The sequence below is a fragment of the Protopterus annectens genome, chromosome 14.part0 (genome assembly GCF_019279795.1).
Source record: "Protopterus annectens isolate FY-2018-M chromosome 14.part0, PAN1.0, whole genome shotgun sequence".
In the NCBI taxonomy this organism is placed as follows: domain Eukaryota; kingdom Metazoa; phylum Chordata; order Ceratodontiformes; family Protopteridae; genus Protopterus; species Protopterus annectens.
This window is the reverse complement of record NC_056748.1, coordinates 644,884,910-644,911,834: the sequence shown is the minus strand read 5'-3', so window position 1 is coordinate 644,911,834 and position 26,925 is coordinate 644,884,910. Positions and strand designations below refer to the sequence as shown.

General features: G+C 38.0%; 1 protein-coding gene across 1 annotated transcript in view; it reads left to right on the top strand.

Annotated features, from left to right (window-relative positions):
• ARID5B (AT-rich interaction domain 5B) overlaps positions 1-26,925 on the top strand; it is a 707,673-nt gene that overhangs the window by 274,895 nt on the left and 405,853 nt on the right. Inside the window, exon 4 of the mRNA XM_044056388.1 lies at positions 3,827-4,054. Within this exon, the coding sequence (XP_043912323.1) occupies positions 3,827-4,054 (228 nt within the window). The remainder of the gene's footprint in view (positions 1-3,826; positions 4,055-26,925) is intronic.

Genomic DNA, 26,925 nt, shown 5'->3' with positions numbered 1-26,925 from the left:
AACGTTAATGGCCAGTCACTGTATAATACTGGAGTATCAAGATAATGGACACAGTTTCTGTCATCAATAAAGTTATGTCTGACCAAGCATTTTGAAGGGTTTTTGCAAGTGGTATATATTTTTTTCTTTATAAAGAATTGTATTATTAATCTTTAAATAGTTGCTGTATTCAGGAGCAGTGTGGAAGATTAAGCCACATTAACCTCAGTGAATTATTTTCATACAGATAAAAAAAGCATCCTTAAACTATTAATGCGCCATATAATAATGATCTATGCTATTTATTAGAGGCTTTACTGAGCTGTTTTTTCTAGTTAAACTTGGCTACTGTTGAGTATCTTGGTATTTCCACAGGTAGTATCAATGTATTAAGTCTACTTTTTAGCTCAAACAGACTTATGTCAGTGATAGCTATTGCTAATTGGAGACAGATACGACTGTCCTATATTTTTTCTTCTTTTTGTAATTTATGATAATGATAGTAAAGCAAAACATAGGGGATGAATTTTCAACTGATTGGTGAAAAAAATGTTCCATCTATCTGTGATCAGCTCACACTTGAAAATATTATAATAAAATATAATAGAAGAGTGCATACAGCAGTGGATATATCAGATCATTATTTTTTCTCTTTTTCTTTGCCCTATGCCTGCTGGCTGACTAGTCTCACCTGAGTGGACTTAAACCATTATTTCTCCTTTATTAGAGATGTAGCCAGTACAGAACAAGGGTGGGAGCCATCTGGAGAGGTCATCATATAGAGAGCAATGAGAAACATTCCAACAACTGAGGCCATTTCAGTAGGTCATAGTCGTACTCCCTGCTGGTAACATATGTATCTGTATCAGTGCAGAGGCTGCATACCACCAAGGACTACCATCAATTCTTTGGGTAGCCACAGACTACGTCCTCTTTGATTCGCTACCCCTGTTCATACAAGCCCCTGGTTGCGACATTGCAGCAATAGCAGTGGCTAGCCAGGAATCAGTGTACCCTTCCGCCACGATGGGCAAGCTATATGCTACTTATTTCTGTTCTTCTCTGTCCAGCCGTTCCAGTGCCTGAGCCCCTAATAAAATTTGAGTTATGTGGGTCACAGTCAGGCATCATCCCGGTGCACCACAGAGCAGGGCATTATTTTATTATATTATTTTAACAGTATCACTGTTTTCATTAAATGAAGAAGTGCTTTTGAAACTAAGAGGTAGCAGTTAGCTGGTACTGTAGAAATGATTTAACTGAGTATTTAACTATTAGCTACTTTTCATATGTTCAACCACAACTCTAGAGCCAGTTCAACAAATCAGGTTATCTAGGGAAGACAGTAAAATGAAAATAATGTTTTTATTGTAGGAGAGTGGAAGCTACCCCCACCAGGTATAGACATCTGTGCCACTTGAATCCTCCTTACATGGTTAACTCTATAGTCTCAGCATCATAAGTGGAAAAAGTCCATTCCTCCACTGTAGAGCATCTGTAAGCGCAGGGCACCTTTCTCTCTGTCACACACATTACACACACACACACACACACACACACGCGTGCGTCATCTGGAAACAGTAACACAGTAATGCAGTCATGCGTTGCACAACTCTGCTTATGGGAAACTGTTTTCTACCAATTACAGAAAGTCTTAAGAAGAAAAGACTGGTTTTGCTGAACTGGTTTTATCAAACAAGGTTCATAGGTTCATAGGTAGGTACTAGGCTATTGGCCCTAGGGCCTATACAAGCCCAGCCAAATTGGTACCCTGGCTTTTGCCACCCAAGAAAATTATTTTCCTGTGTCACTGTCGGGCAGAGCCATAGAGGTGATCCCCAGGGTGAATTTCCTATTTCCCATCCAATCATCAAGATTTTTCTTGAAGAGTGCTAATGAGGAGCTTTGTTTGATAAAGATAGGTAGTTTATTCCAGAGGGTTTGATAAATCTTGTTTTGGTAATGCACACAGCAATTGTTCAACTATTTAATCATTGTTACAGATTTATTCAACACATATTTGTGCTCATTTTAATGTTTTAAACAGCTCCTATGAGTAGTTTTAGTCTTTTGATACACAGTGTTGTTTAACCTAAGAGCCAGTTTTATGAATACGTTGTTTAGACATAAGAATAATTGAGGTATGCAGGAGTCTTGATGTGCTGTTTCCTGGTGACATTGTTTTATTTTTCCTCTTTTCTATACTTAATTATCAGCTGTGGTGTTATGGCTGAATGATCATTTAAGATTTCTCATAGGTGTGCCACACAAGTGTCCCAAAGGCCACTGACCTCTAAAGCTAGCAGCCACAGACAGAGAAAGACCAGATTAGTGAACGATGCAAGGAGAGGCTGGCATACATATTTATTTTTCCAAGAGTCATTGGTTTGTGCTGTGGGTTGTCATATATGTGCTAAGTGTTGTGCTGTGGGTTGTCATATATGTGCTAAGTGTTGTGCTGTGGGTTGTCATATATGTGCTAAGTGGAGGCTGAAATCCATACCAAGACTGATTGCGTGGGCTGTGATTCCCTAGTAGACTTTACATATATGTGTAAGCAACAGCCTGTATATGACTCATGTGCAGTAACATTGTCTGGGGAGTCTAAGCAAATGTGGACTACCTTCTGATGGGTAATTTAGTGAGGTATGACACACCTGTGGAGGAATGAATTGAAAATGGGCTATGGGACAGGAGACTGACAGGGGGAATGACATTAGTAGGAACCCATCCAGTAATGTTTGAGTTAAAATAGTTAAAAGGAAAAAAATTCTTACTTGTGTGAGCTACTCTGAGAAAGGGCAAAATCTTTTCCATTTTCTTAAGTATATAAATGCTTGCTGTATTAAGTTCAGTGCCCTAAGTTGCATTCTGAATATTGTTTACACAAACAGTATGTACTTTATGCCATTTATGTTAGTATATCTCATAAATGGATTACATGTTGATTACATTGCAGTCATTTTATTTTTATCTACAATCTTAATTTTATTAAGTCATTATTGTTGTGTCTGGCCTGGATCATGGCTGAAAGAAGCTCTTGGATCATCCTGCCTTTCTTAGTTAAGAAATGAAAATAAATAAATAAAAGTAGAAATAACGCAGTGATGATTTGTTTTAACGCCTGCTGCTTTGACTGGATAAAGAAGCATTTTTCTAAGTTTCCCTGCTAATGTGCTGACAGCCCTACTCATATACCAGAAAGAGTAACAGAAAGTTTTGCTAACACAAGCATGTAACAGGGCAGACCATGCATGCTACTCAGTCAGATTTGCTGTTTTCTAGCCAGGAGCTGTACCACTTGACTGGAAAACAGGTAGCACTTTTTGGTGGAGATAGTCACGGTCAGAAATGTGAAGTTTGTTCTTCATCATGCTGTTCCTAGAATGTGTTATAAAATTATGGGAATACCGAGAGTATAGCCTTCTACTTGAAGTGTTGCCCACTGCCAACACAAAGTGTGTTTTTAGATTGTTCATGTTGCTTTCAGTATGATAGGCTGATGAACTTTTATGGTTTGGGTTTTGTTAAAATGTTAAGCATGTATATTTACTAATCCTGCTCATTATAATTTCAAATGAAAAATCAATTTATGTGGGACAAAATTCTCTTATTACACGTAGAGTGCTATTATATTTGTATTCTATTTCCAATCCAATTTTGTTTTTACTAGATTATAAGTATTTTAGTACTGCAAATATATATATATATATATATATATATATATATATATATATATATATATAGATATATATTCACACGAATAAGTCATCTCTTGAGCTTGTGCAGATTTGAATTTGAATGCATTTTTACACCTGTGCTAATTAAACCATATTTTTCTTTGTAGGGGAAGACAATGAGAACAACGTGATCATTCTAAGTTACCCACAGTACTGCCGCTATCGTGCCATGGTAAAACGTATTCAGGACAAACCTTCTTCTTTCCTAACAGACCAGTTTGTACTGGCATTAGGAGGCATTGCTGTTATTAATGATAAAACTCAAATTTTGTACTGTCGTGAGACATTTGACCATCCAACTTTGATTGAGAATGAAAGCATTTGTGAAGAATTTGGTAAGTCAGTTTTTAGTCCAACTCTATTTTTCATGCTTTGAAATAATGTACATTTGTCATACAATATGATACACTGTAACATGAATTACAGTGTTTAGTAAAGTATTTACAAGCCATCTGTCAACATTCTGTAATCTGCTCCATTATTTAGTGGATCCAGAGCACGGCATAATTTATTCCACTTTGCCCTCGATTTAAGTTGCAGAGAAAACAGATAAGTGAAATTATAACTACTGATACAGTAAATATAGTAAATTAGACTGCTAGGTAATTTGTTTGTGGGTGTGAAACAGACAAATTTTTATATGTATCAGAAGCTTCATGCATGAAACGACTGTTGCAGAATTAAAATATTTTAACTCTATAACAGTGTATGGGAAAGGACACACACTGGACGTGTATAAAGGCATCTGACTAAAACTCATGCATCATTATGAAGTGCAAATCACTAACCTGGGAGGTATGCAGACACAAAATTGCTGTGTGTGTGTGTGTGTGTGTGTGTGTGTGTGTGTGTGTGTGTGTGTGTGTGTGTGTGTGTGTACCTTTGTGTGCATAAGTGCGTGTGTATGCTTGTGTGAACTTGCATGTGTGTGTGCACGAGTGCGCGCACGCATGTGTATTTGTGAGTGTGTTTGTGTCTGTGTATGTATGTGAAATACTGTTCATCAACAATGTATTAGTGGAGTACTTCAGGACTACATTGGGCTGAATTTCTTAAGAATGAAGGCATTGACATCATCATGCATTTTTTTCTTGCAATTTGGGCAGGTATGACAGATACAACAAGCATTGAAACTGTGGTTTATTAACAGGAAACTGGTCAGTAGGAGAGCAGCATATCACTGCAGGACTCTTTCTATTGTAGTGCGATGCAATAGTTTTGTGAAAGTTTTCTGCCTTCAGTTATTCATTGTAATTAGCTCCCTGTTTTAATCTGATATTGGGTTCTTGGCTAACTGCTTCCTTTCCATATAGACAGTGAAAAAACATTCAGCTACCAGCAGCTTATATTGCAGACATTTCATTTAGTGTAAAAAAAAAAAAAAAACAAACAGGTGTGGTATGCTCATAATGGTGAAAGAAACAATGTTATTAACTGCTACATGACTGATCTACAGTCCCTGCTTAGAAATGCTCTACCTGATCTTTCCTACTCACTTCCTTATATTCCAAAATTCATCGGTCTTAATGTTCTCTGACTGAATGTTCCTCAGTGGTTATTAAGCAGACCTACAGGAAACTGTGCAGAAGATGCCTTTTACATTATGCCATTGTCAGTGAAAAAAATGTTCCCGGCAGACTCAGGATAGTTGTTATGATGGCATAGCTTATGTTTCATAAGATGATCTTTCCATCAGCAAAGCTGCTAATCCTTAGCTGGTCATTTATTTTACAGTGTTGTCATGGTAACTAGGTGGTTTATTGTCAGTCCCAGTGGGCACTTGGATATAAGCAGTTGAGGAAAAAAAGACAAATGGACACATATGTGTGATGTTTTTAACAGGAAATCACGGTTGAGGCTCTATAGTAAAGACACTACTGTGCAGTTTTACACATACTTGTTTTTACTGACAGGTCACATTGTCAATTTTGTGACTTCAAATGTAATTCAGGAATTAATTTTTATAATTGGCTTATGTAAACATCTATGAGTGTGTGTGTGTGTGTGTGTGTGTGTGTGTGTGTGTGTGTGTGTTTTATGTACATATGGTTCTAGTGACCCATAGGGAGTATTAAATTCTTCAGGTGTACAGCTTTGTAATTCATGATTCTTAGAAATATCCAATTATATGTATTCTAACCTTTTAGATTTCAACCTCCTGATCAGGTGCATGTTTCAAAAAAACTGTTTAATGAGTTGCCAAAGTAATGTCTATTTGACAAGGTTTAACCTATGATGTAGATAAAAAAATGTTCTTTGTTCACTTCATCGGTTTATATGTTGTAGAAAATAAAATCAGAATGGTGTTTGAAAGACTTCAAATGCATGACATGAAAGGTCTGTTTAGATAAGCTTATACTGAGTAGTCTTTTCTGTTTAATCCTTTGTAATTATGATGCACTTTTATACTGTCTGCCTAATCGTCTTGTGCTCATGTGTCCCCACCTTTGCAGCAGTAAACCCAGTAAATGATATAAAATACCACATTAGAAAGTTTTGCCACTCAACTTGCCCCACTTGTAGCTGCTCCCAGGAAGATAATTATAGTGATGAAGCCTTAGGACAGCAAGCAACACTATTGAAATGGCTGCAGCTCTGCCAAGAAGGGCATCAAAAGAAGGAGAAGAAGACAAGTAGGAAGGAAGACTGTTTAATGCAACTATTGTTTGTGGTTTGTGTATAAGAGTCACTATTTCGAGAAAACAAAGACTGAATATTTTTTTTACTCTTTACTAAGTGGGTTCCCCAGCTAGCGAGGTTAGTCTTTTCATAATTTTTATTTTTTTCTTTGTAATTATAGGGAGGCATAGGCAGGCCTGCATGGGGGAGGCTGTAAGAAGACATAATGAAACTTGACCGCAAGTGGTTGCGAATATGAGCAGTGTTGCTGGGTGGGTACAACATGGAGATGCCAAGACACATTCAGTTTGTTAGTGCAATGCACACAACGGGCCTGAAAGGAGGGGAAGAGCAGCCTGAGAGGGCATTAATAAAACAGGAACCATTTTACAAAAGCTTGGATTCTATCATTACTGGAACAGAATGCTATCTTTCATTGTTGTAGGTACAGCACGAATAGTCCAACTGAGGACATGCTTTCAGATTTGGACACTATGATTTTCAGCAAATGTGTAATATAGAGAATGTTGAAAAATAGTTACTGAGATTAAGATAGATGGAAAGTATTAGACAGTAGGGAAATAAATTTATAAGTTGTCCTACTAAGGAAGTTGGGATGTAAAATTTATATTTCTAATTTTGATATAATACCTTAAGAGTCATACCATTGCAAACTATGCAGTGTGAATATCGTTATGAGCAATGTTACTGTACAAACTGATACGTTTGCACCAGCGTTTATTTCTATTTGCACCCAGAAACACAACTTAGATATAGTAGTTATCAGTACTAATTCTACCACTCAGTATTATCAACATTCCTTAATGCAGACGGATTCATTTAACACATTTGGTATGTCACCTAAAAATGTGATAACGTATATTTGGATTGTACATCAGCTAACACAAGTAGAGAGGTTCAACTTACCAACAAGAGACAGGAACTTAAAAAGAAGAGCTCTAGTGGGTAATTGCTTAATCTCTCATTTAGAAATAGAAAGCTTAGACTTTAAGGGGTCAAATGTACCCCCTTGTGGCATCCTTGCCATTGGAAATTCAGTAACAGACTTCAGTTAAGAAAGAAAAAAATAACTGTAATGTTTTAGTGGTTTGAAAGTGGCAGATGCCAAGTCAAGCTTTAAGAAAATTACTAAGTAGATTTTTTTTTTAATTCAGCCATTTTGCTGAATTTGCTTTTGCACATAGGTGTAAAAGGATCTTAATAGTACATCTTTGCATCACATGTATCATTTTATTGCGTATATTTACCTAGTTGACTTTTACCTTAGTGAAATATTATCTTATTTAAGCCTAAGTAATTATCAGTAGGCAAAGGCAGTTTTGTTTAATAAATAATTGAGTATATCCTATGTGAGAAAAGGTGTAGAGGTAATACAAATCTGAGATGATTTCAGAATGAAGCATGGTTATTTTAACAAGACTAAGTTCCATTTGAGTTACGTAGGAGGGAGTTATATCAAAGAGAGAACAAGAACGATTGTGGATCTAGAAATGTCTTAAATATGGAATATGCAAATGCCTGCACTTTATTAAACAAGATGAATGGACTATATTTCCTTAATAGCTTTTTAATATTAGTTATAAATGAGGTATGGCAGTGTGAAGATTTCTGTATTCCTAACTGTTTTTAAAAATGTGACTGTTTGTGAACAACAATTGTGGGTGGAGGCATGGTGATTTTTGTGCACAGGTCCTTATTAGAGTAATATGTAGTAACATCAGAAGAGAAATCCCTGTCATTGATGTGATGGAAATGTTTGGTTTACAAATGTTATAAATAGTGGCATATTGTAGAAGCCCGAAAATGAATGTCAAACAACAAGCACCGTCTGTTCATAATGTTGTTGACAATCTGGACTCTTAATAATACCATTGTGCTGAGAGATTTAAGTTGCGCCCCATATTAATTGGATAACTGAAGTTAGCAAATCCTCCATGCAGCACGTAATTCATGATGAAATGACACTAGGGAATTTTACCTAATTTGTACAGTTTCCTACCAGAAACAATTATGTACTAGATATAGTATTTACAAATATTGTAAACAGGATTGTTGGTATTAAACCTTTAATACCTTTGGGTTATGTAGACAATGTGGCATTTCGAGCTACAATTCATAGAATAATATTGCACATCAAATACTGTAATAGCTACATATATTGTAAAACATAAATAAATAATTAAATTAGTAACAAATTATTCGAAAATTATATGGAGGGACAACATGTCATACTTTTGGGAATTATTTGAATCTACCTATATTACAGTTCATTAGGAATGTGAAACAACTAAGAAAATTCATGTGGGGCATGTCTCACTTGTGTAGTTGAATAGTCATCAGACAAACCTTGTGAAGGAAAATAAACTGAAGTATAAAATGATAGAAAAGTGAATAAGGACTGCCAAACCAATCTGCAAATAAACATTCTACTAAGCAGTCAAAAGCTACTTATTAGATAATAGTGTCTTCTAATAATAATAGTAAGAAATGTTATAATTATGTAGCTGCCATAAAGACAAATGTTCTCACCTGGCTATCAGTGGAAAAGGATAAGCTCATAAGTAACAGCAGGGACATAGCCAATATACTATGTAGTGTATGTTTCAGAGTTGTTACAACAGGGACATAGCCAATATACTATGTAGTGTATGTTTCAGAGTTGTTACAGCAGGGACATAGCCAATATACTGTGTAGTATATGTTTCAGAGTTGTTACCGCAGGGACATAGCCAATATACTATGTAGTGTATGTTTCAGACTTGTTACAACAGGGACATAGTCAATATACTATGCAGTGTATGTTTCAGAGTTGTTACCGCAGGGACATAGCCAATATACTATGTAGTGTATGTTTCAGAGTTGTTACAGCAGGGACATAGCCAATATACTGTGTAGTATATGTTTCAGAGTTGTTACCGCAGGGACATAGCCAATATACTATGTAGTGCATGTTTCAGAGTTGTTACCGCAGGGACATGGCCAATATACTGTGTAGCATATGTTTCAGAGTTGTTACCGCAGGGACATAGCCAATATACTATGTAGTGTATGTTTCAGAGTTGCAACAGCAGGGACATAGCCAATATACTATGTAGTGTATGTTTCAGAGTTGTTACCGCAGGGACATGGCCAATATACTATGTAGTGTATGTTTCAGAGTTGCAAAAGCAGGGACATAGCCAATATACTATGTAGTGCATGTTTCAGAGTTGTTACCGCAGGGACATAGCCAATATACTATGTAGTGTATGTTTCAGAGTTGTTACCGCAGGGACATAGCCAATATACTATGTAGTATATGTTTCAGAGTTGTTACAGTAGGGACATAGCCAATATACCATGTAGTGTATGTTTCAGAGTTGTTACCGCAGGGACATAGCCAATATACTATGTAGTGTATGTTTCAGAGTTGTTACCGCAGGGACATGGCCAATATACTGTGTAGTGTATGTTTCAGAGTTGTTACAACAGGGACATAGCCAATATACTATGTAGTGTATGTTTCAGAGTTGTTAAAGAAGGGACATAGCCAATATACTATGTAGTGTATGTTTCAGACTTGTTACTGCAGGGACATAGTCAATATACTATGTAGTATATGTTTCAGAGTTGTTACAGTAGGGACATAGCCAATATACCATGTAGTGTATGTTTCAGAGTTGTTACCGCAGGGACATAGCCAATATACTATGTAGTGTATGTTTCAGAGTTGTTACCGCAGGGACATAGCCAATATACTATGCAGTGTATGTTTCAGAGTTGTTACAACAGGGACATGGCCAATATACTATGTAGTGTATGTTTCAGAGTTGTTACAGCAGGGACATAGCCAATATACTATGTAGTGCATGTTTCAGAGTTGTTACCGCAGGGACATGGCCAATATACTATGCAGTGTATGTTTCAGAGTTGTTACCGCAGGGACATAGCCAATATACTATGTAGTGTATGTTTCAGAGTTGTTACCGCAGGGACATAGTCAATATACTATGTAGTATATGTTTCAGAGTTGTTACAGTAGGGACATAGCCAATATACCATGTAGTGTATGTTTCAGAGTTGTTACCGCAGGGACATAGCCAATATATTATGTAGTGTATGTTTCAGAGTTGTTACCGCAGGGACATAGCCAATATACTATGCAGTGTATGTTTCAGAGTTGTTACAACAGGGACATAGCCAATATACTGTGTAGTGTATGTTTCAGAGTTGTTACAACAGGGACATAGCCAATATACTATGTAGTGTATGTTTCAGAGTTGTTACAGAAGGGACATAGCCAATATACTATGTAGTGTATGTTTCAGACTTGTTACTGCAGGGACATAGCCAATATACTGTGTAGTGTATTTTTCAGACTTGTTACAACAGGGACATGGCCAATATACATGTAGTGTATGTTTCAGAGTTGTTACAGCAGGGACATAGCCAATATACTATGTAGTGTATGTTTCAGAGTTGTTACAACAGGGACATAGCCAGTATATTATGCAGTGTATGTTTCAGAGTTGTTACAACAGGGACATAGCCAATATACTATGTAGTGTATGTTTCAGAGTTGTTACCGCAGGGACATAGCCAATATAATATCTAGTGTATGTTTCAGAGTTGTTACAGCAGGGACATAGCCAATATACTATGCAGTGTATGTTTCAGAGTTGTTACAGCAGAGACATAGCCAATATAATATGTAGTGTATGTTTCAGACTTGTTACTGCAGGGACATAGCCAATATACTATGCAGTGTATGTTTCAGAGTTGTTACAACAGGGACATGGCCAATATACTATGTAGTGTATGTTTCAGAGTTGTTACCACAGGGACATAGTCAATATACTATGTAGTGTATGTTTCAGAGTTGTTACCGCAGGGACATAGTCAATATACTATGTAGTATATGTTTCAGAGTTGTTACAGTAGGGACATAGCCAATATACTATGCAGTGTATGTTTCAGAGTTGTTACAGCAGAGACATAGCCAATATAATATGTAGTGTATGTTTCAGACTTGTTACTGCAGGGACATAGCCAATATACTATGCAGTGTATGTTTCAGAGTTGTTACAACAGGGACATGGCCAATATACTATGTAGTGTATGTTTCAGAGTTGTTACCACAGGGACATAGTCAATATACTATGTAGTGTATGTTTCAGAGTTGTTACCGCAGGGACATAGCCAATATACTATGTAGTGTATGTTTCAGAGTTGTTGCAGCAGGGACATAGCCAATATACTATGTAGTGTATGTTTCAGAGTTGTTACCGCAGGGACATAGCCAGTATACTATGTAGTGTATGTTTCAGAGTTATTACAGCAGGGTGATAGCAAATGTACTATGTAGTGCATGTTTCAGAGTTGTTACAACAGGGACATAGCCAATATACTGTGTAGTGTATGTTTCAGAGATGTTACAGCAGGGACATAGCCAGTATATTATGCAGTGTATGTTTCAGAGTTGTTACCGCAGGGACATAGCCAATATACTATGTAGTGTATGTTTCAGAGTTGTTACCGCAGGGACATAGCCAGTATACTATGTAGTGTATGTTTCAGAGTTATTACAGCAGGGTGATAGCAAATGTACTATGTAGTGCATGTTTCAGAGTTGTTACAGCAGGGACATAGCCAATATACTGTGTAGTGTATGTTTCAGAGATGTTACAGCAGGGACATAGCCAGTATATTATGCAGTGTATGTTTCAGAGTTGTTACCGCAGGGACATAGCCAATATACTATGTAGTGTATGTTTCAGAGTTGTTACCGCAGGGACATAGCCAATATACTATGTAGTGTATGTTTCAGAGTTGTAACAGCAGGGACATAGCCAATATACTATGTAGTGTATGTTTCAGAGTTGTTACAACAGGGACATAGCCAATATACTATGTAGTGTATGTTTCAGAGTTGTTACCGCAGGGACATAGCCAATATACTGTGTAGTGTATGTTTCAGAGATGTTACAGCAGGGACATAGCCAGTATACTATGTAGTGTATGTTTCAGAGTTGTTACAACAGGGACATAGCCAATATACTATGTAGTGTATGTTTCAGACTTGTTACTGCAGGGACTTAGCCAATATACTATGTAGTACATGTTTCAGAGTTGTTACCGCAGGGACATAGCCAATATACTATGTAGTGCATGTTTCAGACTTGTTACTGCAGGGACTTAGCCAATATACTATGTAGTACATGTTTCAGAGTTGTTACCGCAGGGACATAGCCAATATACTATGTAGTGTATGTTTCAGACTTGTTACAACAGGGACATAGTCAATATACTATGTAGTGTATGTTTCAGAGTTGTTACAACAGGGACATAGTCAATATACTATGTAGTGTATGTTTCAGAGTTGTTACCGCAGGGACATGGCCAATTTACTATGTAGTGTATGTTTCAGAGTTGTAACAGCAGGGACATAGCCAATATACTATGTAGTGCATGTTTCAGAGTTGTTACCGCAGGGACATGGCCAATATACTATGTAGTGTATGTTTCAGAGTTGTTACAGCAGGGACATAGCCAATATACTATGCAGTGTATGTTTCAGAGTTGTTACAGCAGGGACATAGCCAATATACTATGTAGTGTATCTTTCAGAGTTGTTTTTTCAAAGGATAATCAAAATAGGGATGTTGCATTACTGGAAAAAAAAACAATTTGCCATGCCGAATAGAAAGGAGATTGTTAGCTTATCATTAAAAAAGCTAAACACAGGCAGCAGTATAGAGCCTGATTGTATACCAAGAACTGATTTGGCATGTCATACAGTATATACATCTTACTGGAAACTTATGAGTTTCCTGGTTACTGTTCTTACAGGCCTGTAAATAGTTTTTGAGTTGAGGAACTTTCCCACATTCCTGGAGATTAGCAAACATAGCATCAGCTCATAAATGTGGAAGTTGTGATAATACTGGCAACTACTGACCAGTGAGCTTAGCATCTTTGCTTTGGAAAGGTGCTTACTGCCCATACTGGGTAATGATAACTGCACTGGTTTGTAGCCCTAGCTGAACTCTTCCTTCTGCATGGGAGGCAAGCCGGCAAAATGTTCATTCATTCATTCTCAACTCTACTAGATATCTGCTCAGGGCCCATTTCCAGTAACTGAATATAGGTCACCTGCATCACAATAAGGACTTGTTGACCACACATTCTTGATCAGTAATTCTGCCTGCACTGATGGTGTAGAGGAATAAATTCTGACTATGGCCTACAGGACCTGAGCTTGGCTAGAGGGTCACATTCTTGATGATATAGACAGGGAAGATGTGAATGCCCTTCTTTTGCGGGGGGGGGGGGTGCATGCCCATGGGGACATGCACATAACATGATTTCTCTGTTGGATACAGGGGAAACAACCATGCAGTCCCAGCTCAGTGTGGGCAGGAATTTTGTGCTGAAGTCAGCCTCTTGCAAAATTGATGGGAGTTATTGATGGGAGTAACAAGTGCATATGCCATTCACATTTTTTTACACTGGGTGGGCATAGGTTGTGGGGCTAATGATGGCATCTGACAGATAACCTTCATCAAAGTTAAGGGTAAAACAAATATACTATAGTCAGAAGGTAGATGATGACTGGTAGGCAGTCGGGGCAAAAGGTACAACAGAAAAATCTTTAAGCATTGTTCATGCACATTTCCTTTGGTGCAGGCTGATATTTGGCACTGGCAAATGCTTGTTCTTTTTTTACTTCTTTCTTTCCAGTGGCATATTTTCTTCTGCATGTTCTGCATATATGTTTCCAGATGCACTATTTGCATTTCTTTGTAATTATATTTTTTTTATTTTTAAGACTTAACTGGGTAGGGGACCTGGTCCTGGTACTCTTTTCACCTGTGACATGAACTCTCACTGAATTTAAATTGGAGTGTTTCTAAATATCTCTTCAGTATTGCTATACTCCTCATCTGTTTCTAGATTTATTTTTGTTCTTGTTTCATGCTGACAGTCAATAGTCCCACCACCATGCTGGCCCATTTACCGCCCCATCAGTTAAGATTCATTTAAGGGAGGTCATTATCTTGACAGCTGACAAGGTTTTTCTACTAGGCATGTTTCTGTGTGCCCTGTGGTAGCCCTGGGCATGTATTTGCCACACAATGCTGGCATTAAAATATATGCTTGCTTCTGTGCACATGCTTAAGTTACATGTCACATCTGAGCTGCTTTGTAGTGTGCGCCCTAGGCCCATTGATGGCAGAACTCGTGTAAGACAGCAGACCTCCAACAGGTGTCAGCCTTGTAAGTGGCTGAGCTACCACCCTTCCCACAGGATGGATGAGACAGTAATTGCCCCTTATTTCCACCCTGCATAGGTAGCTCTTTCTGGTACTGCATCACTTTTTGAGCCTTGGACATCTGGATCCCAGACACATTTTCCCCCTTTGTGCTATAGAACTGGCCATTCCTTGTCTTCTTTTCTGCCTGTACCTGTATATCAGCCATGTTGCTATGTTAGGGTAAGGGTATCCACAAGTAAGATGTTTTTTTTTCCTTAATACTGCCTTCATTATCATTTATGAAGATGTTATGAAGGAATGATCCTAACAGTGGATATTGTATTACATTAATAATAGCCATGAACATAGTTTAGCATTAGATGCTGTATCTGGTTGGCCTTCCAAAGCTTTAGCCATATTGCCCAGTTTCACTAGTCTTCTTTTATTGTTAATTTAAGCAAGCTACATCAACAAATCACAGATTGCTGATAGTTGTTATTACTCATTACAGGGGTACCAAACCAAGGAAGAGCTGCTTTAATAATGCAGCTCAACTGGAGTTCTTCAGGTATTATAACAAGGTTGAACTTCTTGGCTGATGTGAGGTTTACAGACTAATTATGCATCAGAATAAGCTGCAGCTGAAAAGAAGCAAGAAGTGCTATGTAAAAGCTACTGCAAACTTTCGTAGACGCCTGTAATGATAATGTATTCTACAGGACCTCCAGTGCAGTCTGACTCATTCCACTGTTAAACATTTTCATTTGATGTCCTACAGCTTAAATTCTAAAAGCAGCAGTGAGTACCTTGTCACAGTATGCCTGTAAAGAAATAAACTCCTTAAGTATGGGAAAGAGTGGCCGCATTTTCAAAAACCGTCATACATCCTATATGTTCCCCCATCTAATCAAACCAACCCACTTCGTTCAGTAAGACAGACCAAGTGATTAGTATGCACTTCCAAGATTACAACAACCATCCAGACTAGCTTCTCATTTTGTGATTAGATGGTATCTGTACACATACATGTACCTTAGCAGTGTAGCTGGCCATGTTCTTGGAAACATACTATTTGTTAACTCTTTTTGCTCAACTTTGTAAGTAGTTACAGACATTAATTACTGATTCATGTAACAGGACCATACAGTTCAGACAGAGATGAAAAAATGCATGTTGTGATAAAGCATCTGAGCCACTTCTTGGTAGCCTCTTGCTTCAACACATATTTTATTGACACCATTGAGAAGCTGACCACTACTTTCCCCTCTTCAAACCTAAACTCACCAGACCAATATACTACTTATTCTAAACCATCCCCACCACCATCTTTTTCTTTCAGTCCCATACCCACAAGCACCATAAAGAAGCTGCTTCATAAACTCAAACCCTGCTCCTGTGCTCCTGACAACCTGCCTGCTGAATTCCTAAAAATAACTGCTGTTTCCATAGCATACCCCATTAGTATACTAATCAATAGATCAATCCAAGAGTCTTATGTACCCAATATCTGGAAAAAAGCTTACATTCTGCCCCTGCACAAAGGTGGCAAAAATTCCGACATCTCAAACTTCCAGCCAATAGCCATTCTCTCCCCCATCTCTAAAATACTTGAAAAATGTGTCCACACCCAACTAATCAACCACTTAATCAACACCCAACTACTCACCCCTACCCAACATGGCTTTAGACCAGGCCATAGCACAAATGCAGCTCTCATCTCCTTTTTGGATACAGTAAATCGAGCACGCGATTCAGGTCTGATCGTCTCTTCACTCTTCTTCGACCTTTCAAAGGCGTTTGATACTATTTCAAACCCCATTTTACTCTCTAAACCTTAATAACCTAGGTGTCTCACCCCCAACCCTAAATTGGTTCTCTAGCTACCTTTCTGACAGATCCCAATCAACCAAATGGCAGCAATCTTCTTCCACCTTCTTAAAAATCTCCACAGGTGTCCCCCAAGGCTCAGTACTGGGCCCCCTACTATTCAACTTATTCATCAACAATTTCCATGAGTCACTAATACAGGCTGATGTAATACAAAATGCAGATGACTTAACAATTACCTGCACTGCAAAAAACCCTTCTGAGCTTCAACTACTAACCCAAAATGCCTTCACATCCACCGAAAAATGGATGTCAAATAATCACCTCGCTCTCAACCCAAACAAGACCAAGCTGATTCTGTTCACTCCCAAAAATACAACACCCCTGAATAGGGCTGAATTCTCTATCCTCTCCCAAAATAATACCTCCATAGAAGTTGTCCCCGGTACTAAACTATTAGGAGTCACTATCGATGAAACCCTAACTTTTGAACCCCACATACTCAATAACATCAAAAAGACACACCAGAAACTAGGTACCCTCTACAGACATAGCTGTTACCTAAATAACAATGCCAAAAGAACATTAGCCTCTGCCTGTTCTTCTTCCATCCCTCCTATACGGTGTCGCCATCCTCACTAATAAACACTCTTCACTAAAAAACAAACTTGATATATTGTTGTTTGTCTTTTCGGCTTTTCCCGGGTAGGGGTCGCCACAGCGGAACTCCGGTCTGCTAATGATTGGCAGTACATTTTTATGGTGCTGAGTTGCCAGCCCAACGCCCAACCTTCAGTAAAGGAACACCCATTCATGCATGTCTTTTGAACACCACTCGACCGCAGGGAGGACATGCAGACTCCACACACAGGGCACTCCAGCCGAGAATCAAACAGGAGAACCTCTTGCTGTGAGGCAACAACGTTACCGCTGCACCACCATGGCTTATTAAAAAAAAAAACAGCCTTGATATATGCTACAATAAAATTGCTAGATTTGCAACAAATGCTAGATCCTTATCACATCACTGTTCCTCACTGCAACAACTAAACTGGCTTGAACTTCCACTCTATCTCAACTACCTCCACTTAATTACTGCACATAAAATAATATATAAACCAACAGCTTGTTCAGCTCTCTCTTCTATATTACCTCTGTACCATCCAAACAGACACCTTCGATCTGAAAATAAAATTCTTCTTAAAGTCAATAAACCTCAGCTTCCAGCTGACCAAATTCTTTACTCCTTCACTACCTCCAAACTTTGGAATAACCTCCCAACCTCAATAACCTCCATCTCATACCCTGCTCTCTTTAAAAAATCCCTCAGACAACACCTCTCTACCTGCTGGTTATGCCCATGCCAAAAATAACTCTTCTTCTCTTCTCAGTACTCCCACTCTCTGGGGCTACAAGTTCTTCTCTTCTAACTACTCCCACTCTCTGGGGCTACAGGTATGCACTCTTAGCAGGTCTGCAGCCATACCTATTACTGTTACTACAGTGCCTACACATATTTAAATGCATGTAAATAATTGTATACAATGTTACTGTTTTTTTCTGCTTCCCAACCAGTAATGTCTATGGCATCTATATGGCCAAAAGTACATGTTAATATCATCGATGGAGTACCATAACACTGCAATGGAATTGCTAAAAAACTGTAAATAGTGCTACATTTTTGACATTTGTATTTTTGATATTTGTATTTCTGTAATGTTGACTTTTATGTGGAGCTTTTCTCCCCGGTCCTCCACTGAAAATGGACTCACCTAGGCCCAGTGGACTTTCCCAGTAAACAAATGCAATAAAGTAAATAAATAACTAAAACTGTGACATACAGCACAGAGTGTTAAGTATTCAGACAGCTGTTTCATGTCAGTGTAATATGATGTAACGCATTTGAAACATAGTTTATAATTGTTTTTTTTCTTCTAAATGACTTGTGTAAGTCAAGGCCTGTGCTAAAACAACTCCAGTGCTCCTCTCCTGCTACTAATGTTCAAAATAAATAAATGCTGAGTGTTTTTCAGTTAGTATGTGTATCAATGTTTAGGTTAAGTCCACAGTAAATATGTCAGCAGTTTCGGTGTTCTTGGTGTACCTTTTGTAAGTTGTTAATTGATCATGGTTAATACATTTAATATCAATTCAGAAAGATTTATCCTGCCTTTATAAATAATATTCAGTGCCTAACTTTCAAACTTCACTCTTGATTTACCAGATAGCAGTATGCTAGAATTAAAATTTGATATGACAACTGAATTCTTCTGCTTCCCTTGGAATACAGACAATAAACTAAAATGTCCATATTAACTAAAGCCTAAATTACAAAATCAAATTAAAAAAGATGTAGCTGTTATTCAACTAATTAAAATGTTAATAAATTACTGAAATAAGATAGACAGTAGAAGTAAAATTAGAACCAGCTTATGCGAACTTTTGTTAGACTACTACTGTGACAGCCTCATTTTGTGTTTGTTTTAGTTGACAGTACAGATGTAATACTGTTTGGCTATACTAAAATGTCTTAGTAGAATATTTGAGACTGTAAAAGAAGAAAGTGTATTTCTAAGTCATACCCTAGACATAGAGGAGACATGAAGATAAAAAGAGATTTTATTTAAAGAAAGTAGCAGTCATAAAATTCAATATATATATATATAGAGAGAGAGAGAGAGAGAGAGACATACAGACAGAGGCACCCAGTTGTGGTGTGAGCATTGGTTCCAGGTGATGGTCACCCTTGCTGAGTCACCACAACCCTATATATAAAATTAGTCAAAGGGGGTTGTTGCCAGAAAATTGAATGTACGTCTTCATATATCCTTTGAGTCATTCATACAGAACAGAGTAAGTTAAATACATATAGAAACACACGCGCGCACACACACACACACACACACACACACACACACACACACACACACACACACTCAGTCCTTGTAATTGCTGCAGTTACTTGCTTTAGTTCTGTTTATTTTACTTTTCCTTCTGCTCACTAATCATTGCATTAGTGAGGGAGAAGATGGCAGCCATTGTTTGCTTTTTTTAAGTGTGTTGTTCATGGTGATTTAATATGATGCCATGAAGTCAAGGACTTAGGCTCTCCTTATATCTTAATACCCTGTTTGAGAACATTCATTTTGTTTTACATTCTTTGGTTAGCCAATGAGACAGTAGTTACCTACTTAATTGTGTATAAAAGCTGTAACCAGATTGAGTAAAACCAGGAAATTAGATGTTCTTCGTTTTCCATTGCTGCAGTCCTGACTATTGTATTCTGGTGCTTCCCAATGCCAAACTGCATATGAGGAAGCTACAATGGTATCTCAAAAATGTATGGACACAGCACTGCCAGGATTTGGACACTGTCATTCAAATAATACCTTGCCTTCGAAAAGAATTCTTGTGGTGGGCTCAGGAATGTCACCTAAACAAGGGACTCTCTGTGACCCGGCCAGAGGCAAGTCAGATCTTAACGACAGATGCCTCGGACATTGCTTGGGGAGCTCATCTAAATGGAAAGTGGATACAAGACAAGTGGCCTGCCAGACTACAGCATCTACATATCAACATGAAGGAGATGTTAGCAGTCCAGTTTGCATTAATGGCTTTCAAGGAGTTACTTCTTCCAGGGCAGGTGTTGATTCTAACAGACAACACAACTGTCATGTGGTACATCAACAAGCAAGGGGAACACATTCTTATCCTCTATGCAGGCAAGCAATGATTTTATGGGAGACTGCTAAGCTTGCAACTAACTCTTCAGGCAAGGTTTCTGCCAGGAGCACAGAACTCCTTAGCAGATGTGTTAAGCAGACAAATCATGGATCCCCACGAGTGGAAACTGGATCTTCATGTATTTCAGAAACTGACAGTGTCATGGGGAACTCCAGACATAGATCTGTTCGCTTCTCCACTAAACCACCAGCTGCCAAAGTATTGCACAAAGGGGTTTCATCACACAGCTTGGAAAGTGGATGCTCTGTCTTTCAGTTGGAAAAACCTTCATGTGTATGCCTTTCCACCTCTGCCTCTTCTTCCAAAGGTACTATTAAAGGTCAGACAAGACAGGCCAAGGATGATTTTGATAGCTCCAGATTGGCCTCGGCAACACTGGTACCCACTACTACGGAGTCTGGTAAAGAAGCCTCCATGGCCTTTACCTCTGATTCCTCATCTGTTATCTCAGAAGGACGGTCATCTGCTCAATGTCAAGCTTCATTCTCTTCATCTAACAGCCTGGCATATTCTGTGTTGAAACACAGCAGGTCTCAACTTCCTCAACAAGTTTTAAATGTGATTATGGAAGCTAGAAGACCTAGTACAAGGAGAGTGTACGAGAAAAATGGAAGAGATTTTTATTTTGGAGTACAGCAAAGAATTTGGAGATTTCTGAGCCTAATTTGAGTGTGGCTCTTCAATATCTTACTGAGTTATTGGACAAAGGTTTGTCCTTCTCTTCCATTAAGATTCATGCTGCAGCAATTTCAGCTCACTATGATTGTGACCCACCTTTGTTTTCGCATCCTTTGTTCAAGCAGTTTCTTAGAGGGCAAAGAATATAAGACCCCCACGTAGAGCTCCTACTCCTGCTTGGGATCTCAATTTTGTGTTGGAAAAACTTACTCTACAACCTTTTGAGCCTGCAGCTACTGCTGAATTGAAATACTTGTCATGGAAGACTGCTTTTCTGTTGGCTATTACTTCTGCAAGAAGGGTGTCTGAGTTGCAGGCCCTTATGGCAGTAGAGCCCTTTTTGATTTTCCATAAGGATAGGGTATCATTACGCACTAATCCTTCCTTTATGCCTAAGGTGGTTTCTAGTGTGGCTTTAAACCAAACTATTCATTTGCCTACGTTTTATGCAGACCCTCAAAATAAAGGGGAAAAGATTTTGCACACTTTAGATGTACACAGGCAATTGCGTTATTATTTAAGCAGGACTAAGGATTTTAGGCAGTCTCAGCAGTTGTTTGTTTCTTTTGCTTTGAGTTCACAGGGCAAGCCTGTGTCAAAACAAACTATTTCTAGGTGGATTGGTTTTTGCATTGCATTTTGTTATTCCCATCATGACAAGGAGATTCCAGCTGGGATTAGGCCTCATTCCACTAGGGCTACTGCCACTTCAACAGCATTTCTAAGGGGGGTGGCAACTAAGGATATTTTGGAAGCAGCTACTTGGAGTTCAGTGCATACTTTCTCTAAGCATTATCACCTTCCTATCTACTCTAAGTCTAGGGCTGGTTTTGCCACAGCTGTTTTACAAGGCATGTTGTCAGCTCCTACTTCTTTATGATTTGCCAGCCTCCCTTACCTCTGCTTTGGGATTCTACCCAATAGTCAGGACTGCAGCAATGGAAAACGAAGAACATAGTACAGTTTTGTACCTACCATAAATGTAGATGTTCGAGGATTCCATTGCTGCAGTCCAATTTACCCTCCCTCCTTCCCCTCTGTGTTTAGGGGTGGTTGTGTAGGTGAGTTTACTTGCATATATATATATTTTTGTATATATTGTTGTATATATTGTACATGTTTTTGGTGCAGGTATTTTGGGACTTGTCTTTTTAGGGTCTTCTGACATCTGGGGCAAGAAAAGACTGAGGATATGACGTCGGTCATGCGCATTAGTACCCTGACGTTCTGACGTCAGTCTAATGCGCCCTGACCGACGTCAGCCTTATACTCTGGTATTCGGGCCGACTGGACGCGGACTTTTTGAGATACCATTGTAGCTTCCTCATATGCAGTTTGGCATTGGGAAGCACCAGAATACAATAGTCAGGACTGCAGCAATGGAATCCTCGAACATCTACATTTATGGTAGGTACAAAACTGTACTTTCCTCATATTGGATGTTGATCATGGAGTAGAGCAAAGTTTTTCCCTGACAACTCTGGATTCTTGGAGTTTGATGGCTCAGTTGGAACCACTATGGATGTGACTTGAGAGAAGTTCAGGTAAAGAACCCTGTTGAGAAATGGAAAGGAAGACCTAATCAAAGCTTGAACAGTGGCAATTTTACAGTCTGTTGCTGGAAGGGCTGTGTGATGTTAGATTTACCTCTGTAGATTTTAAATCGTACTTCCAAGGTTTTTTAAATATTTATTTTATTTTATTTTACATTTGTTTACAGGGAAAGTCCGACTGCCCACATGTCCTTTTTCAGTGGAGGCCCGGAGAGAAAAGCTCCAATTAAAAAAAATATAGCAGACATAAAAACAGTACTGAAGAAGTGCAACAGTTAATATCAAGGTAAGCAAAAATACAAAAATACAAAAAGCTTTAGCCTAACATGACTGACTGACAGTCTCAGTAGAGTATTTACATGATTGACATTCTTAAGTGTTTGCTAATATACAGAGGTAGTTTACAACATACCAGTATAACATAATGGTTCAAACTGGATTTTTGTGAGAGTACACATTTGAAGTTAATACAGAGACACGCAGTGTCAATACAGGTATATATTCCATATGTATATTCAAGGAAATAAGTAGGACATGAATAGGTGTCGGCTTCTGAGATAATATCAGTATCAGTCACTAGGCAGGACAGGGGGAGGAACAGAGCCAAGTGTCAGCTAAATGTGATTTCAAAATTTTTTTGAATTGTACTGTAGAGCACTTGGATGTTATTGGGGATGACAGTTTATTCTATATTTTGGGTATGAAGTTGGAGAAAAGCATGTGTAAAACAGTCTAAATATTTTCTGGAATTGACTGTAAAAAGCTAAGTTGGCTATTCCTTAATCTGATTCTTAAAATATACATTTTCTTTTTCTGTTTGGGCATCCAGTCATTTTTAAGATGTGACTCTATCTTTGTCTCTATGTATTGGTGATTATTGGCTAATGACCACAGACAGCATTTTTGAGCCTAGCCATGCATCTCATAGGTGAGACTCTCTAAGTATTATGCCACTCTTCCTCTTAAAAGAGAATACTTCTCACACACTAAATCAGAGGCAAGTACTAGGCTAGCTCCCCTTCTGGACCATTTTAAGCTTAGCGAACTATTCTTGCAAAGGTGAGAATCAAACTCTGTGACCTTTTACTGCAAAATCAACACTTTAACCATTAAACAAGCCCAAGTAATAAATTAGCACTAGGCTAACTACCCTTGTGGGCTATTTTAAGCCTGGCCAATTACCCTGTCAGAATCAAACGCCACACCTTGTCTCTGTAAGGTAAGCAATGTGTTTAGATATACATTTGTGTGTGTTTGCATTTTCCCAAAATTACACACAATATAATTTTATTCAGACTAATTTTAAAGTAATTTTTTTTGTATTTTTTACCTAAATATTAATGTCACACTTTCAACATTCACAATGATGCTAAAATTATTTGCCAGGTTGTGTTAATCAATTTCTCTAGCTCTTGCTTTGGCTTAGTCAGCTGTTAAAATTCTGAGAGGTGATACAGTAAGAAAAATAGTTATCTTAAAGTAAAAGAAGTTTCATGTTTCAATACTAGCCTAAGTTAATCAGTGATTCAAACATAAGGGTGTAGTCTAGCAGACTGTATCGTGAAAAGAAATGACTCACCGAGCTTATTAAATGCACTCTTTTGTTTTTACTGCACATTATTCGGTGCCTTAGAACTTGCCAGCACTGTCTCTGATGTTTTACACTGAGGATTCTTGGAGACAACACAACGAGGCCTGCAATTATAGTTCTGCGTAGAAAAATAAAAAGAAATGAAGACTAAATTGATAGGTCCTTTATTAACATCAGCATACTGCTATATTCATCTGCCTCAGAATAGCCTTGTAAAAAATATAAATTCATTTATATAAATATAAATGAAATGTGTGCCCTTTTAAACAACTGTTACTAATAATATATATGGCAGCTGACTTGGAAATTTGTGCAAATTTAATGCGAAGCTAGAGGGTGTATAACTGATCTTTTGTGATACAGACAGCATATGTAAAATTAGTGTACAGAAACTGGTCAGTTGTAACTGTACCACATTTTACTTCTTTTCTGGAAATGGCATTTTATTGGGCTCCCTGCCAGGTGAGTGAGTACTGTTTACAAAGTGCAGTTGGCAGAAAAGAGCTCTATTTACTGAGTTCAGAAATTGCAGCCTTGACCTTTGGAGTCCTACAAACTGCTCCTTCTGAGAGCTGTTACACACTATCTTGAAAATGTTTTTGTTTCTCACATTTTATGTCAGCAATTATTAATTTATTATGGCTAGTATGAGTAAGTTGCATATTTATTTCACCAATGAAAGTGACTTTAAAACTTTAAAGTAAATAAATACCAGATGAAATAAGTAATTTGTAATTTATGATATGAATGTAATGTGATTTTAAGTTCTGTATAATATGATTATCATATAAATTCCTGTAGTGACTGGTTCTTGATTTTGTCTAGTTGGGTACCTAATTATTAACTAGCCATTACAAAACATCAAATCTGCAGCTACTGCAGTCTGCTTACATTTGAGGAAATGACCTTTTGATCCAAGATTTAATGAAAACATTTCTGTTAAGAAGTATGGAAAGAATGTATCTGCGTAGTGAATGGCTTCTTTTGCTGACTAGTCACAACTATATCTGAACAACTGATTTTACTGTTTTATATTTTATAAAATAGGGGGTTGAGAGCAACAATGTTTTTGGAAAAAAACATCATTCTAATTTAGAATGTATAAACAAAAGAATGGCCCCATAAAGCATCATTAATAATAACAATGTCTAGCAAATCTTGTAATTGAAGACCCTTTGTTAGTCTCATCCAATATGTATATGATAGTTCTCTTTGGTTATACACTGGCAGCTCATTTGTATTCAGTAACGAGCACGCTGTCAAGCATATACCAACAGAATAAAGTCAAGTCTGTGAAGTACCATTCAGCGGCTGGACTTTCTATTGGAATATGCTGAGGGGCAGAGCAAAACAGAAGAAAAATCAGGTATGTTCTCAAAAATAAAGAAATAGAAACATAGCTGATTTTCCTTCTGTTTCTGAGCTGTCCCTCACAAAATATCGACAGAAAAAAAAAAACAGCAACAGAAATTCTCTTTTCTTTATTGCTCCTCCTGCACTGCACTGATGTACTGTGTTAAGTATGCCTTAGAACCTGCCAGCAATGTCAGTAAAGAAGGAAAAATGTGGAGAAACACTTCAGCCCTCTTATACAAAGAAATTGTTTAAGAAAGGTAAGCAATTTCTTTCTTAAATAATGTTATTGTATAATAACAATAATCTATGACTAGGTGTGGATATATCAAGATTTACTTATGGTTGGCTTTGTTTAATCACTCAGACTTTATCCTTGTGAGCAAACCATTCCAACAGTGGGTAATTCCTGATGTAACCATACCCAGTCATGGATTATTGCTTAAATGTAACATTTGTGGTGAAATTTTATGAAGAATTCAGCTCTTTCAAAACCTGTTACATTGTGCTTAATAGATAACATATATAGATGAGTGCGTGTATATGTTTGTTTGTTTGTGTCTTTCAGCTTTTCCTATATATATATCTATATATATATCTATATATATATATATATATATATATATATATATATAGATAGATAGATAGATACCTGTGTGTGTTTGTGCATGTACTTTGTGTTATTCATTGCAAGTACATGCATGCGTATGTGTGTGTGGCTATATGCATAGTTCTGTACCAATGTATGTGTGTACATGTGTGTGTGTGTGTGTGTGTGTGTGTGTGTGTGTGTGTGTGTGTGTGTGTGTGTGTGTGTGTGTGTGTGTGTGTGTGTAGGTACTGTCAAGCAGAGCCACAGAAGTGATCCCCTGGGTGTATTTCCTATTTCCCATCCACTTATCAAGATTTTTCTTGAAGAGTGCTGATGAGGAACATTGCTTGACATAGATGGGTAGCTTGGCCAGAGTATGGGAAGTCTCTGGGACAGGAATCTATCCCTCCAGCATGTCCTGTTTGTTGTGGTGACATGGTTTAGGTCCCTAGAGCATGTATCTCGGAGGGATTGGGGTTTCTTTAGGTGTAGTATGTCCAACAGCTTTGGGTTTGACATAGCTTTATATGTTTGGCAGAGATCACGTCGGAGTAGGCGATATGCTACGGAGTAAAGCTGGAGTTTTTTGAGATGGTCAGTGTAAGGCATTTGTTTGAGGCCAGTAATCCTCTTTGTGAGGTACTTCTGTGGCCTTTTCAGCTGCTGCAGATGTCTTGTGAGGTACATTCCAAAAGGGGCGTTGTACTCTATAATAGGTCTGAGTGTCGAGTAGAAGGGAGCAATGACCTCTTTTTTCCTAGATGAAATGTGATGAGGTGTGCCATGTAGAAGGATTTCCTGACTACTGTGGTGATGTGATTATCAAAGTAGAGACTACTGTCCACCTGGGTCCCCAGGTCTCTTATCACACATTCGGCATTAAGTAGACTGCCGCCTATGTGGTAGCTTAGACTGCCGCCTATGTGGTAGCTCATAGGTACAGCATTTTTACTAAAGGGGATGACATTGTACTTTTTGGCATTGAGCTTGAGGC